Raw genomic sequence first — 17,089 nt, forward strand, 5'->3', positions numbered from 1 at the left:
ATTTCAGACACGTGACGGTAGCAGGAGTCCAGTTACCATTAAAAAATTCGACTCAATGTACCGCCGACGTGTGGAAGAGTGTAGCATGCGCTCTACATGTCAAACCTTGTACACCGAAGGTAATTAAGTCAGATAATACTTTACCAAATTCAGCTTTATCTATATGCAATTTAGCTTAATTTCAATAAAAATTAATCGATACAATTTTTACACTTATTTGTGCTATCATAAAGGATCTAGCTAACAATTTTATCAAAAAATAATAAAATTTAGTATACAGTATATGAATGGCACATTTGAAATATTTTACCGTTCAATCACGCTGAATCCAAGGAGAAAAGAATAATCATAGTCTGCCGTTTTTCTCGCAACTATTCCCAATATGGATCATAATAAGTAGAGCGGTGTTCGGTGGGCGCAGGGCCACAGCAGCCTGCTGTGCAGCGAGGACTGCAAGCGGCTGGTGTCGTCGTGCGTGGAGTGGTCGCGCGCGCCGCTGTCGGGCGCGGCGCTGTGCGCGCGCCTCACGCCGCGCAGCGACGCCGCGCCCTGCGTGTCGCTGCGGGACTTCATGGGCCCCAGTGAGGATACTGCCTGATGTTTCCGATTATCGCTGAACCGTTAGATTAGGTTTCCAATGGAGTTCAGGAAATAATAGAGGACCACCCATTTATCATATATTCGAGCACCACGCACTTATATTTAGTATTTTTGTGGTACAGTTTAAAGGGTGAGTGACCCGGTTTAACTACAGCCACAAGGGACATAACATCTCAGTTCCGAAGGTTGGTTATGTAAAAATGATTAAAATGTCATAAGGCACCAATGTGTATGGGTATTGGGCAGTGGTGATCAGTTACTATCAGGTGGCTCGTTGGTTGGTGGTGGCCTACGGATGCCAAAAAATTTTACCTATTTCTATATTTTCAAAGCAGACTTCCAAAATGTTTCCCATACTCTGAGTCTAGATACCTAAACAATCGTGTTATACACGTTAATTTATTCAATTTAGTCTTGGAAACGACAGGATCGTATACAGTCGGAGGATATACAGTTTTTGTTACTTTTATAAAGTGTTTTTATTTTTTGTATTTTTAGGTACAGAACCACCACTGCTCTCAGCGTTGGAAATGATCACGTCTCCGTGTGCCGGGTCTCCTTGCAACGCGACTCAAGTGTGTGTTGTCAACAGGAATTGTCTTCAAGGAGGATCATGCTCAAGATACACTTGTGTGGACGGTTGTACACTCGGTCAGTGGTTCCATTTGTTGCAGTTTTTATGATACGTTATCAATTATTTAAATTTCGTTGATACTTCCCCTTATTTTATTTAAATGTCCAACGCAGCGGACGGGTATCAGCTAGTTTAGAACGTATATGCGTATGATTTCATATAATTTAGACGATAAATTCAGTATTATAACAATATACTGTATTCCGTATTCACCAAAAACAGATTTATTATTAAAATTACCTATATATGGCGAAGGAGTATTTTATAACTTATCTATTTTAAATGTGTAATTAATTTCGTTGTAGGTGATGGAAGTACGTATGTGGTTCCCATCGGATCCTGGGTTAGAGTTCCCATGCCCTGTGCTTCGCAGAAGGTCTGCATCAAGATTTGTCGCTGTAGTAATCGAGGACTATCCCACTGTCAACCTTTGCCAAGCGTAGCTTTGGATAATTGTCGGCTTCATGATAAAATCGTTAAACATGGTAAGTCATGTTTTAAAAAATGCTCTAATATTACTCATAAAATTAAACTGTAAAGTTACTTGAAAATGTTGTTCTTCAAGCGTTTATTCTAAAATGTTTTTTTTTTCAAATGCCTTGTGATTAACGACCAAAGTAAATTTATTTATAAATTATGATTACATGTTTTATACACTTTTGCATTTTAAATCTGTCTTTAGCAATATTTTTCTAAAAATATTGAATTTTTAAATCCTCTTTTCTTTGATTTCACGAATTAAAATATGTATTATAATTTCTAATAATACGGTATTGCCATTATTTGTTGATGGATTATCACTCAGTCACCATTTGTATTACAAAACATGACTGGATAGCAGTTCTCTGAGAGTGTGAGTTGTCAGGCGAGAAGTACTACATGGAGTGCAACGCGTGCGTGTGCGTGGCGGGCGAGCGCGTGTGTGCGCGGCGCGCGTGCGGGCGGGCGGCGCTGCTCACGGGGCTGCCGTGCAACTGCCCGCCGCACCACCTGCCCGTGCACTCGCCTGGCCGCCTCTATCCCAACGCCTGTCTCGCCAAGTTAGTACAGATACGTAGCCCCCAGGTTCTCGAGGGAGGCTTACCCTCGTCTTGTCACGTAAAATGAAGTTTACAGATATAGACCTATCTACTGTTAAATACACCAAGTCGTGTAACAACGTCGCAGGTGCGCGGGCGCGACGGACGCGGAGATCGAGTTCGGGTCTCGCGGCGCGTGCGCGGGCGCGGCGTGCGCGCGGCGCCACGCGTGCCTGTCCGCGCGCTCTGTGTGCCTGTCGCGCCTGCAGGCCGCCTGTCCGCAGCACAAGTGCGGTGAGATGTGGACATTTTCTTATAAGAGATCTGCAGAATCTTTCTCTTCATCATCATTTTTATTTGGCAAAATGCCACCTGATTGTGTGCGGCCACCAACACAGACATTGGTGCCACGCGATATGTTAACCATTCCTTACATCGCCCCACCAAATTTGATGCTATGTCGCTTGAGCATGTAGTAGAAAAGACTAATTATTCAGCATGTTGCATGCACCGAGTGGTTAACGCCGTTAATTTGTTTAAATTTATATTTTATTACAGTAAACACTACAAGTTGCAACACTCAGCCGGCAGCGCCGGTGTGCGACACTGACGGACACACTCATTCTAACCCCTGCCATCTCGTTATGAGTGGGAGAAAACTCGCCTACTGGGGACAATGTTTGAGAGGATGTTCATCTGTAAATACTAAATAAATATTATTTTTATTTATTGGGATGACTTTATTATAATGAGGACTCTTAATTGCAGAGTGTTACTGTTTGCGGTGTGAACGGCGTAACGTACTCATCTGAATGTGCTGCGTGGGCTGAATATGTTAGTGTTGATTACATAGGACCCTGTTATGCTGTTGGGCCTATCTCAGACCTCATGGAACCCAAGTGCCAATTTGATAGGATAATTTGTCCTCCATTAAAGAAACAGGACTGTTTAGGTTTCACTGCACCAGGCGCTTGCTGCCCTAAATGTGGTGGAGCTCTGAGAATACTTTATTCCAAAAAGCAAATAGACAGAGCACTTTACGGTACTAATATATCAGCAACAGTCATTAACTTACACAATGTATTATCAGCTCTGGATCGACACGTGAAAGTCGCCGAATGTGCTTTAAGAGGATATCTCACAATCGAAATGGAAATCTTTGTAACTGTTGAAACGATTTTGAAAAATCCAACTGATCTACAGTTGCATGTGTGCGTTTTGGAAGCCGAGAAGTTGGCTGATCTCATTAATCGAGAAAGTGCTTTAATAACCAGTGATTTAGGATTAAGTGCGTTATCTTATGCCCTAACGGTTCACACACACCCAACGCAAGGAGCATCTGCTATAAGTATATCTATTGTTTTATTAATGTTATGTTTCAGTGTATTCTTTCTAAGATAAAACTTAACGATGACTGTATATAAAGTTATATTGTAAATAGAAATTGTAAATATGGAACGTTAAACACCAAATATATTAGCGTTATCGTAGTATTTGAGATTATAAATGCTTTGGTCTGCTTTACCTCGGGCACATTCGATGTTGTAGAATTGTAATGTTGTGAGTTAAACGTGCCATTTTGAGTAGTTTTATATATGACTAGATGCCTTTATTTGCAATTTTATTGTAACAATACATTCTATAGACTGAAACAAGCATTTGTAATAAATTTACAAAAGACATTGTACGAAGTAATATAGTCTTTATACCAAATATATGAAGCAGTTATTTTTGTTGTTTTGTTGACATGAATATTTCGATATAAGAGAAATGTATTTATGCGCTTAGAACTGAATTAAAATAATAATCAGTTCATGATATAGTAGTTTTATTTTACGCACAACACTTATTGATCTGGGAATATAATATTATATGTGACATTTACAGTATCACAATTGATTAATTACTTATATCTAAATTCAGTTAAGTCTTTTTTATCGAAGAATATGTTGATTCTATCGAGAAGCTGCGGTTCGGTGACTGTTTTAGCTAGCTGCATAAATCCAGTCTGTAATACAGGATAGATGAGTTGAAACCGCTCCAAAGGAAACGTAAGAACCAATTCTAGGTACGCCATTAAAATGTTCTGGAAACAATTCCTCTGTACTTCCATGTCCTGAAAAAAATAATTATAATGTTAATGAGTAATGAAGTTTTTATAGATATAAAATGTCAAATACCGGGAGGCCAAAATTAATTTTATCGTACCTTATTAATACTCAGAGTCCTCTGTTGTTCTATCTCAGGTGGCACGGGCTGCGGTGGAATTAACGGCTCAATACTTTTTGCCTTTTCGAATGTGGGTCCATCACATATAGTAATGTTAACTTTCCTGGTGCCATCGTTATTTTCAGACGCGCTTTGTCTTTTAGTTTCAACTGGACAACTGTCACTTGGAGGGTAATCAAGTGACTTACGATTTTGCTTCGCTTGCTCACAGTTATCTTTTAGAATATTTGTTTCAGATTCATTAAAAGAGAGAAGAGTATTTTCATTTTTTTCCGTATTTTTATCATTTGTAGTAAATAATGTTGGAGTAGTAGCTTCATCATTTATTGTATTAGCTTTGAAGTCAGCAAAAGTGAATGGTTTAGGTTTTTCGACATCATCAGACGAAGTAAGCTTATGATGTTCTTGTGAAAGAGTTTCATCTGTTGCGTCTGTTGGCTCGTGAGAGTAGAAGTTATCATAGTTATTAGAAGATGAATCGGATTCTTCTGAACTGCATGAGATTCTATCTTTGAGGTGATCAAGATCATCAAAATCGGTAATGTTTATCAGGTGTTTTACGTAGCTGCAACAAAGCAAATCCCACGTAGCCTTTAAGTCAAATATTTTCATGACAAATTGGTCGTACTCTAAAGTCATGTTTAAAGTAGTCTTGTAATTATTCAATACGATAGATACATCTGTGGACTTCATTTTAAATTTCAATACACCACTAAAAAATATTTCTGTAAGTGCTATAATTTTAATAAGCCAAGACGAAGACGTTTGTTTATAAAGGTTAGCTGCGTGGTCTAAGTTCGATACTTTTTGGACCAGAAATTTTAGTCCCGGTCTTGAATCGAATTGCATTGCTCTTGTGTAAGACAATTCCAAACTTCTGAGGAGAAGGTCGATATTATCTTTATTTAAAAAGAATTTGTAATTACAAACATTTGTGCCACTCTTAAAACTTTCTAACAATATGCTGTTGATTCCATGAAAGACGTCTGAAGATGATTGTATCAGAACCGTAGCGATAATTTGCACCAGTATTTGATGTGCGAGCAATCCTACGACTAATCCTCTATTAGGTATTCTAACAGTAAATAAGTCAGGATTAAGAGAACTGGCGGACTCTTGAAGATAAATAAGAAATATGTAACTTCGATCGTCAATTAAGTTTTGAGAGGAGTTTTTAGATGTTTGTTTCATTTGACTATCGCCTCTTAGCTGATCAGTCAAAAACACCTGTTGCGCCATCGCATGTAATCTAACATTGTCATTTACAGAACAATCTCGCCTCGCTGCTACTTTTACGATAGCCAAGTCTCCATAAAAACTGTTAGAATTTTCTTTGAAAGCATAAGTCAATTGTTTAAGAGGACTCAAACTAACATTACAAGCTCTATGTAAGCTTGTACAAATTATTTCCCACTGATTGTCAGTTAGAAGATGCCCAGAAGTCAAAATGATGTGTCGTATACACGACGCTCCTAATCTTGCTATTGGTTCTTGCGGCTGAGCAATACATTCTACTAAGATGAGCATTATTTGCTTTAAAGCAAACGTTGCCTCGGAGCTTTCGATCGGTTCCGTTAATAATCTTTCACCCTTTTCGTCAGTAGTAGCTCTTTCAATATTAATTTGTTGTAACTGGTGTAAGTATATGACAAATGTGTCTGTAGTCATACCACAGCATTGTTTGAAATTTGGCATTATACTATCCCAGTGTGTATTAACGTTTGCTATTTGTCGTAGCCAATTTTGTACAGTTGGTAATAGTAAATGGTTTATACAATGTAAACCAAAATGAGTTCCAGGAACATCAGATATGTTTTTTAATAATTTGAATAGTGTCTCCATAGCAGCTGGTTGGTTTTTCTTGGAACACACGACAGTTGCCGAAATTAAGCCATCTATTAAAACATACCAAACCTTAAGGATATTGCTAGGTTTGTCGAGCTTTAACAAACAATTATTTGTTGTATTCGAGAGTGGTAGACTTGTTGATAACTTTTTGTACGACAATAATTCCTCGTCAAAATTTCCATTTACAATGTATTTGGTTACATCGAGCGAGCCACTTGGTATGATTGGATCCACAACAGATAAGGGCAGATCGCCTTTTATTCGGTTACCTGTATTAAAAATTGGACATTTCGGCATATTATACATCATGGTTAAAATATCAGCACAATTTTCCAAGTGATATAACGCTTCTCTACACATATCAACAATAACTTTTTCAGATTTCTCTTCGTTAAGAGGTATAAATTTACTATTTTTAGAGAACTTAAGGCTCAGGCTTGGTTTTGGCTGTTGTGGAGTTGTGGCCTTTTTTGGCTTTGCTTCGTTATTTTGTGTATCTTCGTAATGAAGTCCTTTTATATGACTTAAAAGACACAGAATGCAGTCCAGTGCTGCATTTGCGAAAACTAACGTGTTATCTGTATTGAGGAATACTTTAAATATTTCAAGAATAGCTGAATATTGATTGGAGTTGTTCGCTGCTCGCAGTGTATTAAATAATGGACGCCAACCAGATCGAATCTCCATTCTATTCGTTTCCACGAATTCACAGATGCATGAAATTATTTGTTCCTACAATGAATAAAACATAATTATTATTTATATTAGTTAATTGGTTTTGCCCATTAAGGGAATTAATTATATACTTAAAATATAAAATACTGTTACTGTATGGTATTGTACTTTACCTGTATGTCATCATCACATAGTTCCAGGCAGAGAAGATTTTCGAAAGGCTTCAACAAAGCTTCATTGAAATGGAAATGAGGAAGTTCTACTTGCTGATTAAGCAAGGCGGTCGCACAGTCGTGCAGACATTGTATAGCCAAACTTGATATTTGTATGTCCTTGTGGCACGCCGCCTGTAATGCAGATTAAAATTTTGGGGTTTGATAAAACATATAACTTATGTAATCAAGGAATACAAGTAATTATATTTTATAATTTAAATTTTAGTAAAATTTATCGACTAATGAGAGAAAATAAGCTGGCAAATGTCTTGACATGGTCTTTAGGAGAAGTTATGGAGTTTATAAGGGTGTTTGCTGTGGTAGAAGGAGTAATTTTTACTTATAATTCTAGCTAAATAGTACTATATTTTTATTGCGAAAGAAGTATTAAAAAAGTCGTTTGCTTTAATAATCGCATCGCTCTTTAGAGTACCTGCATAAAGTGCGGTCCTACAACCGTCCATATAGCCATGCGGTGCGCAAGTGGCCTCGCGGCGCGCAGGCAGCGCAGTGCGACGTCCCCCGCGCGGCAGAGCGCACGCGCCGCCTCGCCCCCCGCCGCGCCTGCCCCCGCACCTGCTCGCCCCCGCCGCCACCAAGTTGCGTTGTTGTTCGCCACATCCGTCTCCCAGGAACAGAACAGCTAAAGTAAAGTAACATATTGTAAATATACCAATTCTGGGCTAAGGCCTCCTCTGCTTTAGAAAAAAAGGCATGCAAATTATTTCACCAAGTTGCTCTGATACGAGTTTATTGGAGAACAGCTACTACTAGAGTACGTGGGATGATATATAATTACTTTTCCTTTGCTAGACGTGGATGATTTTTGAAAATTTTGACGACTTTTATAGTAAGTGACTTGAAACTGTAGATAGAAACAAATAATTATCTTTTGCCTAAAAAAGTAGTAACCTGAAAGCGATCACGAAACATACCGAAGAAAATCATTAAACAACTTGAGGAGACATCTGCACTAATTTAATTAATAGGGATATAATTTTGTCACATTGAAATTTAATTCACCAGACTCTACTTTCGTACCAGTCTATGATTGTGCGCCACGAGTCGCTGCAGCGCCGCCCGCAGCGCCGGCAGCGTGGTGGTGGCGGCGAGACGGGTGAACAGCGCGTCGGCCGCCGCGGACAGCGCGCAACACACGCGCGCCGCGCCTGCGCCCGAGATCACGTTTCCGCCCTGAAACAAGTAGTGACCACAATATTCACATATAGTCTTAAAAGATAAAGGACGCTGACAAGAGACATAAAAAAAAGGTATTATAATGTGATTGACTTTCGAATAATAATAATTAGAGTACACTAAATAAATAATTTGAGTAAACTAGTTAAATATTTTTTTACCTCTTGTCGGCAAGTTTCCACAATCTTCGCCACGGACATGTCATTGTTTGAATTATTCTCGAGCACCGGTTGTAAAAAGTTGAAAATATCAACGCTAAAAAAGAAATATAAACAAACGGTTACAAACGACAGTGATAATAATTTGACCAAACTTTTGGGATCTATAGTTTTACGTATCAATAATCCCTTTTCTTCAGAAACGCTTTAAGTTAACTTGTTGTTAATAGTAACTACTTACGCCAACAGTTTCATAGTGCTGTACTTTTTACGGTTATTGTTATCTACGGTTTTATTATTTATAATGATGTATTCTCCTTTTACACGTTGTACTTACCAGGTTTCGTCGTCTCTTCCATCCAAGGTCATCTTTGCGTCAGCCTGTAGTATGGAGACAGTCTTGTTCCTTCCTGTTTGCATCGTAACTATTGGCGTTGCATTATTACCTTGCTGACCGAACAAGGAATGTTCGAAGCTTGACACGTACTGACAAGCTGCGAATATATGCTCCCAACATTCCGGTGCTTTAGATCCCAGTTCGAGGCCACCTGAAATATTGAGATAGTTTAAAGATATGACGGACATTGTTAATAATAAAGTTATGGTCGTTGGTTTATATTCGGACTCGATGAGCATTTGAAATTCTATTTATATTTAATATTTCTTATCACAGAGGTACCGCAGCAAAACGGGAGATTTTGAAATATCGAAATAAGGTATCGGGCGTGTTTATTCTATTTATGAGGTAAACATTGTGAAGATGTATTCTCCCATTATTTTTAGGCTTTTCAAGCAATATAATTTTATCTAGCCATTTCTAAAAGAAACTAACAATTGTTAAAACTATTTGGTGCTTTTTTTAAAACGTTGATACGAGATGTTACCACAAGATTGTACAATTATTGAGTTGACCTACTTGATAAATTTAAAATATATAAATAAAATAATATGAAATGTCCGTGAAATAAATCTTACCTGAAATTAAAATATCGAGTGACAACGCATGCGTTGATAAAATCTTTCCATTAGCTGGTTGGGAAATAGCTGAATTAGATAAAAGTGCTAATATGCTGCTGCAACGATTTTGAAGGCTTAGAGTTGTGCTTATTCTTGCGGCCTAAAAATAATGTAAACAGTAAGAACTAAACACAATCAAGATCCTTAAACCAAAGATGTAAAAGTGGGTTTATATTATTTATATATTTATTATGATGTGGGGAGAAAAAACCATGTTCGGCCCAACAAATATTTTATTTGTTATAACTTTTTAATATTTATTGTACTTATTTGTCATATGAATTACCTTATGCAGTCCCTCTAAACACTGAATCGTCAAACCTTCCCAAGCAATACGCTTCCTTTTACCGAAAGTATTGATTTTCGTTTTTATTATTCCATGAAGCTTATGTTTTTTATTCCTGTACCCAGTCAGTGGACCACTCAAAACGGTGACCATAGAATCCCATATGCAAGTCAAGATTCTAAAAATATAAACAACAACTCCAAGTAAATATAAAGAATGGATAAGGCTATTATCAGGTATAAGAAAATTTAAATAAATCTAATATTATATGTATAAATGACCATAAAAATATAGTAACACTGGAAAGAATGTTTGGTTTTAATAGAACGATGGTTTGTTACATATTATCTCGAGTAAAAAAATGTTTGTTTAAAATGATAAAAATGTGGCATTTTTAATAAAAAGACAAAAAATAACATAGTACATGGTAATATGAAAAAAACATATTATAATTTTAAGAAAGTAAATCGTACCTTCTAGACCATCGTAAGCTAGCCCGATATTCTTGCGAATCGTTTACATTGTTGTAAATCATGGAAACTTCTTTAAGCTTCTGCCAGTCGGACATAACTGGATTCTGGTCTAAGCCTCCCAAATCTGTTGGAAAAACATACATAAATACATAGAGTACTAATACCAAACATAATATGAAAATATAAATGGAAGCAATAAAATCATATGTACATGGTCGATAGCCAGTAAACTGAATGTATCGAGAGTTGATTTTTTTTATAAAAAAAGCTTTTATCTTTTTTATCCTATAGTCTGTCGGTTGACATCTGACACTGAAAGTTCTAACTAAGATACATTTAAAACATACGTATAAATCTATGTAAAAATATTATTTTGCGTACCTGATAGTAAATGTATAAGTGGATGCTCAGCTGTAGGCACATCCTTCAATAGATCCGTTGCCAGAACTTGCTGGTACAATTCACGCAGCCATGTCGCTGATAAATACACCAATACCCCACTTCCCTGAACTTCGTCAACGAACTCGTTTTCTGTTAGAGGCACTTGAATTTTCTAAAGATAGAAACCATTTGATTTATATGTTAGGGTACTGTTACAACTCCACAGAAGTTAAAGGTTTAAATTGAAAATACGTGCAAGGAATATAGAATTAGAGGCGACTACTCACGTTGTTGTCACTATAGTATCTTGTGCGTCGTTGTTTCAGTGTAAGAAGGAGTGCAGCGTAAGTGGCCAAATAAACGCCATCCGCGTTCATGATGCAGACTGTAGCCGGAGGTTGTGATGCGTTGTGTTGGCAGCATTTCGAGGCAAAGTCTTGCATTGCTTCGTCCACCTTTGTTTACAAAAACAATTAAAATAAAGATACCGGCAGATGAAAAAAAATGTTTAATGAAATTGAAATATTCAACAATAACAATTTCCAGGTCTCTTTCGTCTTGAAAAAAGTAAAGATCTAATGCTTGTTTCCTGCACAGTCAAATTTTTAAGCTTTTTAATTTAATGTGACTAAGAAGAAATATTTCGATGATTATGATGATTCTTACCTCAATACATGTCCTGAGATTGATCAGTTTAGGTAAAAGAGAGTTCTGCAAAGTCTTGACAAATTGTCTCGCGTTATGTCTTTCTAGATCCACATTGCATTCCGTTATTGTACACCTGGAAATATATTTCAGTTTATTTATAATCGCAAACTATAATTTTATCTCTAGCTATATTTTAAATATTTGTTTTAGGAAAACATCTTTGCAACGTATAGACGTATGTATCAATATTTTAATTGGATTTCATTGATATTAACTCTAGTGATTATATAGTTTTATATATGTCTTAAAAAGTACCTCCCGAGATTCAATGTTTTTGGTATGGTTTTAGTTTTATCAATAAAAGTTTCTTTTTGTGCGTTTTTCGGCGAAGAAGGGTTATTCGCTCTTGACGGTAAAAACACATTGTCAGCGTCTGAATCCGCTTCCGCTTCGCTTCCGGAGCTGATATTCTCTGGCCCAGATGTGTCTAGAGTGAATACAATTTTAGAACGTTTAATAAAATAAATGTTTGACAGTAATTCGAATTTAAATTAATTACCAGAAGAGTCGTGATCCTTAGATTCATTACTTTGTAGTACAGCAACGACATCACTGAAACAATTGGACATGGCGTTAAATAGCCTGTTCGCTATAGAGATGAACGGACGCAACACGCACAAGTTGCAGAATAAAAATTGAAATGATTTACCGTATCTCATTACTTTATTAAGCGATTAAATTATCATCAAGTATTTAGTATGGAAAAAAAGGTACCCATTATAAAAATAGAATCAGGGAAGAAATAGGTATCTATCTAAAAAATAAGCTTATACTAAAAATACACATAAATAGAAAAATAATACCGATATGGACTCGGCAGTCTTGCCAACGTCTGATAAGTTAAAGGTCCTGTGTAATCAGCATCCTGTAGCTTGGGCCAGTGATTTAGTATAAGAGTAGTTGTATCCGTTGTCAGGTATTCCACAGAACCGGAGCAGAGTTTCTCTAATGCATCGAGGAGTGAGAAAACGCATTCCACGGCTGCGGCTACCACTTCTGGATTACCACTTCGGCCACATTCTTCTATGCCATCCATTATTCTGCACATAATTTTATTAATAGCGCAGTTTAAAATGTTTTGATATTTTAGAACATTTACATTGATGTAATTGAAAGGATTGATGTTATTTTTATAGGAAGATAATAAAGGTAATTTTTAAAACTTACAGCCTTATAATAGCCATATCGTCGCTATGACGTTCAGGATGATCAGCTCTCTTCATGAGTACTAATTGGCACAATCTCTTTGGATTCTGAAGCATTTCACGAACACTACGCAAAGGTTCTACGCGGTGTTGTACGGGCGGGTATAACAGCATTCTGTGGTATAATGCCTCAAGCACCGGTCGTAAGTTTGATGTTGAGCCCACGAGACGAACCAATTGGTTGGCGATGCTGTAGAAATTATTAACTTACTGATTATAACTCACTGATGATGAGATTACTAAGAGTTGCTCTAACAATAACGGTAATAAAAAACTTTTTTGAAAAAAGACATAAAAATGTTAGAATCATGGATTGTGGTTGCAGGAAAGCTTAGATGATTGTTTTTGCTTAACTGATGTAATTTGCTCATTTTTTTAATGAACAGTGTAAAGCCTTGTCGTAATATTATTTGCAACCTACGTTACGAATTGGAATAGTATTCTCTATCTCAGTATCTCTATATCTTTATGATGTATATATATGTAGCATTTTGATCGCCTCGTTTCGATATTGTTGAGATTATTTGGTAGAACTTTAAAACTGTACCTGTAAATAGCTTTTGCTTGCTTGCTATTGAAGCTGGGGGCACAAACTAATGCACCAGATCCTCTGCCAGAGTCATCAACTAAGTGACCATCATGTTCCCTGTCATCAAATAAACGAACGATGTAGATAGTAGCAGAAAAAATCATGATTATATTTCTGCCCTATTTTTCAGTAAGTCGTGTTACTTAGAAAGTGTTTGCTTACAATGATCCAACCAAAATGATAACGTTTTCGATTATCATGTTTTTAGAACTTCACAAAAATTGGTATTACAGTTGGTCTTACGTATTTTACTTTACTGAAACTTTAGCTTATATATTTGAGTTGATGCTAAGAATAAATAAAATATTTACAATCGTGATGTTACCTTGATTTTATATTCTTGTCGACTCTCGGTGTACCCAAGAAGGATATGAGAGATGGACAAAACTTTTGCCACAGAAATGTCGTAAAATGCGAGTTACCACTCACTCGCGCAGAAAGACTCGACATCAGAGTAAGCAAACAATCCAAGAAGAACAATGCTAGTGGATTTTGTTTCGGTATTCTGAAACAAGTTAAAAAAACAATTATATGGTCATGAGAATCAGTTATATGTTCTTAGTTAAATCAATAAACAATTTTATAGAGAACTCACAGCTGAGTCTCTGCCAGCCTGCTGCATAAATATTGTATGACCGGGATCACTTCGCTATAACATCCCACTGCAACGATGTGGTTTCTTCCGAGTGGTGACCCTTCTGTAAGCAGCTCTTGACATTCTTCATCTGAAAAGTTCCAAACGTTCCGCGAATTTCACTATCAATTTATAAACTTTATAGGAACTTTTTGTATTCAAAACAGAGTTCTTTTTTTGCATCTTCGACAAGCGTGCTCAATATCATTTCTTTGAGGCGAATTATAAATTAAAATTCATAATATTTTTATGTCAGTTATACTTGATGGTGTTTGCAACTCAATTAATAGTTGAGTGTCTGGATATAATGTTTTATAACGGTCATTTTTAGCTTATATTTGCATTTCGGCAACTCTTACCCAATTGAGCGCAATATGCTCTCAACATCTGCGCGGCGGCGGCTCGAGCAGCGGCGGCCACGTGCGGCGCCGCGCCCGCTGCCTCGCCGCAGCGCCCGCACGCCCACACGCACAGCCGCCCGTTGAGTGTGCGTCGCGGAGACAGTGCCATCGATAGGTACATGCGGAATATTTGCACCTGACCAGAGGACTACTGTTGTAGGATCTATTTCATTGACCATTGAGAATTAGAAGCTAAACCTTTATTTTTGAATAAAATAATAATAATGTAGGTCATTATGAATTACTCAAGCTCTTTTAATTTTCTGCATAGCTTAATCTTAATTTTATTCTATTTATTCTGAATTTGAAATAAAATATTTTCAAAATGGTTTTTGTAAAATAAATTACGCTATCACAATATATTATTGTAACCAATTTACAATCAGAAGAAATCCGAAAGCCGAAATTATAACCTGTTCTTCTTTTCTTGAAGTCAGACAAAATTACTGTATTTGTACCTATATAGTTTTTGGCAATAACATGTTAGACGATAGTCTTCTTCGTAAAAATAATCTGTCTGTAAATTTCCTAAGTATTAACAAAAAATCACTCGGATATAACAATGTTAGTGATTTTAAATTAACATGGTTATTTTTATTACTAACAGTATTTAAAACGTATTTAAAATTAAACGAGACTCGTGAACAAGACATTCGTAGATAATGTCGAAATATCCAGCTCCACCAAATAAAAATAAAAAACATGGTAAATATCCCGTTTTAAATACTGTTAGTAATGTTAGTGATATTAACTGACATTACATCAATGAGCTAAAAACCGCTTGAAAGCATCAACGTTTCCTTACCTGCGTATCTGGTAGATGATACATGACGGATGTGGTGGCACATAACAGCTGGGATGGCATCCACAGCGAATCATCTTCCGGCTCAATACCGCGGTGGAAACGATCATCACGTAGTATTTTCTGTCAAAGGATAATTATTATCAATATCAAACAATCTGCGATTTTCGTTTGATTCTTGATTTGGATTAAGATGTTTCAGAGAATAAAACGAGGGGATTTAATTCGATTATGAGTCATCAAGTCCGGGTAAGTGTCAGTGAGTTTTGACATGTATAATTTGTGTTTATAATAATTAATCTTAAGCTCGGCGTTAAAAGTCCCCTCCGGATAAAATATTAAATGATTTAATTTCTTATTTTTCTAAAATGGCTAAAATATTGTACCTACACATGCACAAGAAGTCAATATAGGTACATATTGTAAATAGTGAGAAAATATTACATTTGATATATGAAGTAAGCAAAACCGTGTAGGTTTGCATAATATGCTTAGGTAATTTAAATTTCATAATTTAATAACATACATGAAAGCCCTGGAGAGCGAATGCGACTAGGCGGGGGCGCTTGGTCTCTAGCGCGATCTGCAGCGGCAGCAGGCACGCGCGCCGCAGCTCGTACGACGCCCGCCGGCTGCTTTCTTGCATACATAGCACTTCTGTAAACCAAGTAGTCCTCAATCATAATGATGTTTTCCTGATCTAACTTCGCATCCTGCAGCAAATCTCAAGTATATTATAGTGCACAAGTGACTGCTCAAACACATGCTTTCTCTAAATTTCTGACTCTCAGATTGACTTTCCATTGATGACTCAAGGAAAGACTTGAGACAGTTGAATCTGCTGTAGGTACGTCCAATGGCTATACGTACTTACCGAGACACAAGTGTAAATACTGTCAAACTCCTAAATCCATATTGCTTCTTAAAAATTAATTACGTAAATATCCTTTTTTTATTAGCCAACCAGTGATTCGAACCCAGTACCACGGGATATGGCCTGCAGTCTTATAAATTTGCTACTACCGGTAACCGAAAGACAAGAATCGTAAACTTACTAATCGTATTTGTAACTTACTTTCACAACAAATAAATTACTCAATACTTAGCCCACATACACGGATAAAGCGTTAATACATACAGTGTAGATATTAATAATATGGTTTTCTATTCTAACACAAATTTTAATTAAAACTCTGGTAAAAAGAGATCTGGTTAAACAAATGAAAACCTTAAATTTTGAAATTAAGAACATCGAAACTTAAATACCTACTCAAATGACAATTTAATAATAGGATGATTATAATCAAAGCTTTTTATATTGTAATATTTGTGACATCATTGTTTCAATATATGACGTCTTACTTCAATATGGAGGATGAGCGGATGAAGCAAATAGTATTCTTTTGGTAAATATTATGTTCTTTTTATTATCCCTTGATTTCACTTTGCCCTTTAACTATATTTTGTAAAATAATATAATTAATTTACCTAACGCATCCTGACATGATTTTTTCAGAGAGATTAACTTCGGCCCAGTAGCTTCTCTGAAGATATCCTGGAGGAGTTCTTCCATGTCAACCGTGATAACAATACATTTTTATTCACTGCCTATGCGATTTTAAATAAAGCGGGAATTATTTATAGACATATACTGAGCCAGGAACAAGATCTACGATCAAGAGAAGTTCAGAATTTTAGTAATTGCGTATTCTATAAGTTGACGAGTGGGTGTTTCGCTTATCAGTCGACTCGCGCCGCGGAGCATGCTCAATGCGAAAATCAATACTTTGGATGTGTTTTCTTTTTAAGCTCTTTTATTGTAACATCAACAGGTGGTAAAATAATTTATTTTCTATTTCTTTTATTTCTACTCATAATAATACGCTCTTAATTCTTCCATAAAATATTTGTTGCCATTATGTAATATTATAATTAGGTATTAATGGGGTAGTAGACAAAGTATTATGCTAATACTAATCGTACAACGCAGTGGTATTGCAATTTATTAATACATTATT

At 36.4% G+C, this 17,089-nt stretch overlaps 2 protein-coding genes and 1 long non-coding RNA gene across 4 annotated transcripts in view; 2 read left to right on the forward strand and 1 right to left on the reverse strand.

Moving 5' to 3' along the window:
- LOC113400345 (reversion-inducing cysteine-rich protein with Kazal motifs) overlaps window positions 1-4,071 on the forward strand; it is a 33,346-nt gene extending 29,275 nt beyond the window's left edge. For both annotated transcript variants that reach the window (XM_026639879.2, XM_064217411.1), the window contains exons 11-18: window positions 8-119; window positions 422-581; window positions 1,099-1,251; window positions 1,540-1,719; window positions 2,100-2,274; window positions 2,402-2,547; window positions 2,812-2,951; window positions 3,022-4,071. In XM_026639879.2, coding sequence (XP_026495664.2) covers window positions 8-119; window positions 422-581; window positions 1,099-1,251; window positions 1,540-1,719; window positions 2,100-2,274; window positions 2,402-2,547; window positions 2,812-2,951; window positions 3,022-3,654 — 1,699 coding nt within the window. In that variant the 3' untranslated portion in view covers window positions 3,655-4,071. The remainder of the gene's footprint in view (window positions 1-7; window positions 120-421; window positions 582-1,098; window positions 1,252-1,539; window positions 1,720-2,099; window positions 2,275-2,401; window positions 2,548-2,811; window positions 2,952-3,021) is intronic.
- Window positions 4,065-16,759, reverse strand: LOC113400344 (brefeldin A-inhibited guanine nucleotide-exchange protein 3). Its single transcript, XM_026639878.2, has 24 exons — window positions 16,560-16,759; window positions 15,598-15,728; window positions 15,075-15,194; window positions 14,228-14,405; window positions 13,830-13,959; window positions 13,560-13,739; window positions 13,193-13,291; window positions 12,608-12,835; window positions 12,244-12,480; window positions 11,940-11,992; window positions 11,696-11,867; window positions 11,399-11,513; window positions 11,020-11,187; window positions 10,733-10,904; window positions 10,352-10,475; window positions 9,879-10,056; window positions 9,551-9,692; window positions 8,913-9,123; window positions 8,579-8,672; window positions 8,262-8,414; window positions 7,654-7,863; window positions 7,179-7,352; window positions 4,462-7,062; window positions 4,065-4,369 (listed from the first exon to the last, which is right to left on the reverse strand). Exons 1-24 carry the CDS (start codon window positions 16,642-16,644, stop codon window positions 4,157-4,159), a joined length of 6,168 nt encoding a protein of 2,055 aa, XP_026495663.2. The 5' UTR covers window positions 16,645-16,759; the 3' UTR covers window positions 4,065-4,156.
- Window positions 16,365-16,698, forward strand: LOC135193725 (uncharacterized). The gene is made up of 2 exons (XR_010309400.1): window positions 16,365-16,477; window positions 16,588-16,698. It is a non-coding gene; the product is annotated as an uncharacterized LOC135193725 (long non-coding RNA).
- Window positions 16,760-17,089: the final 330 nt, after the last annotated feature.

The sequence above is a fragment of the Vanessa tameamea genome, chromosome 17, assembly GCF_037043105.1.
Source record: "Vanessa tameamea isolate UH-Manoa-2023 chromosome 17, ilVanTame1 primary haplotype, whole genome shotgun sequence".
Classification (NCBI taxonomy): domain Eukaryota; kingdom Metazoa; phylum Arthropoda; class Insecta; order Lepidoptera; family Nymphalidae; genus Vanessa; species Vanessa tameamea.

Bases quoted from the DNA above. Each gene is read 5' to 3' on its own strand.
- LOC113400344 (XM_026639878.2), bottom strand. From the start codon at position 16,644: ATGGAAGAACTCCTCCAGGATATCTTCAGAGAAGCTACTGGGCCGAAG. The intron at 8,673-8,912 runs GTAAGTACAACG...TTTCTTTTTTAG, and splicing joins GGAAGAGACGACGAAACCTG to CGTTGATATTTTCAACTTTT. The intron at 7,353-7,653 runs GTACTCTAAAGA...TCTGCATTACAG, and splicing joins TAGGACCGCACTTTATGCAG to GCGGCGTGCCACAAGGACAT.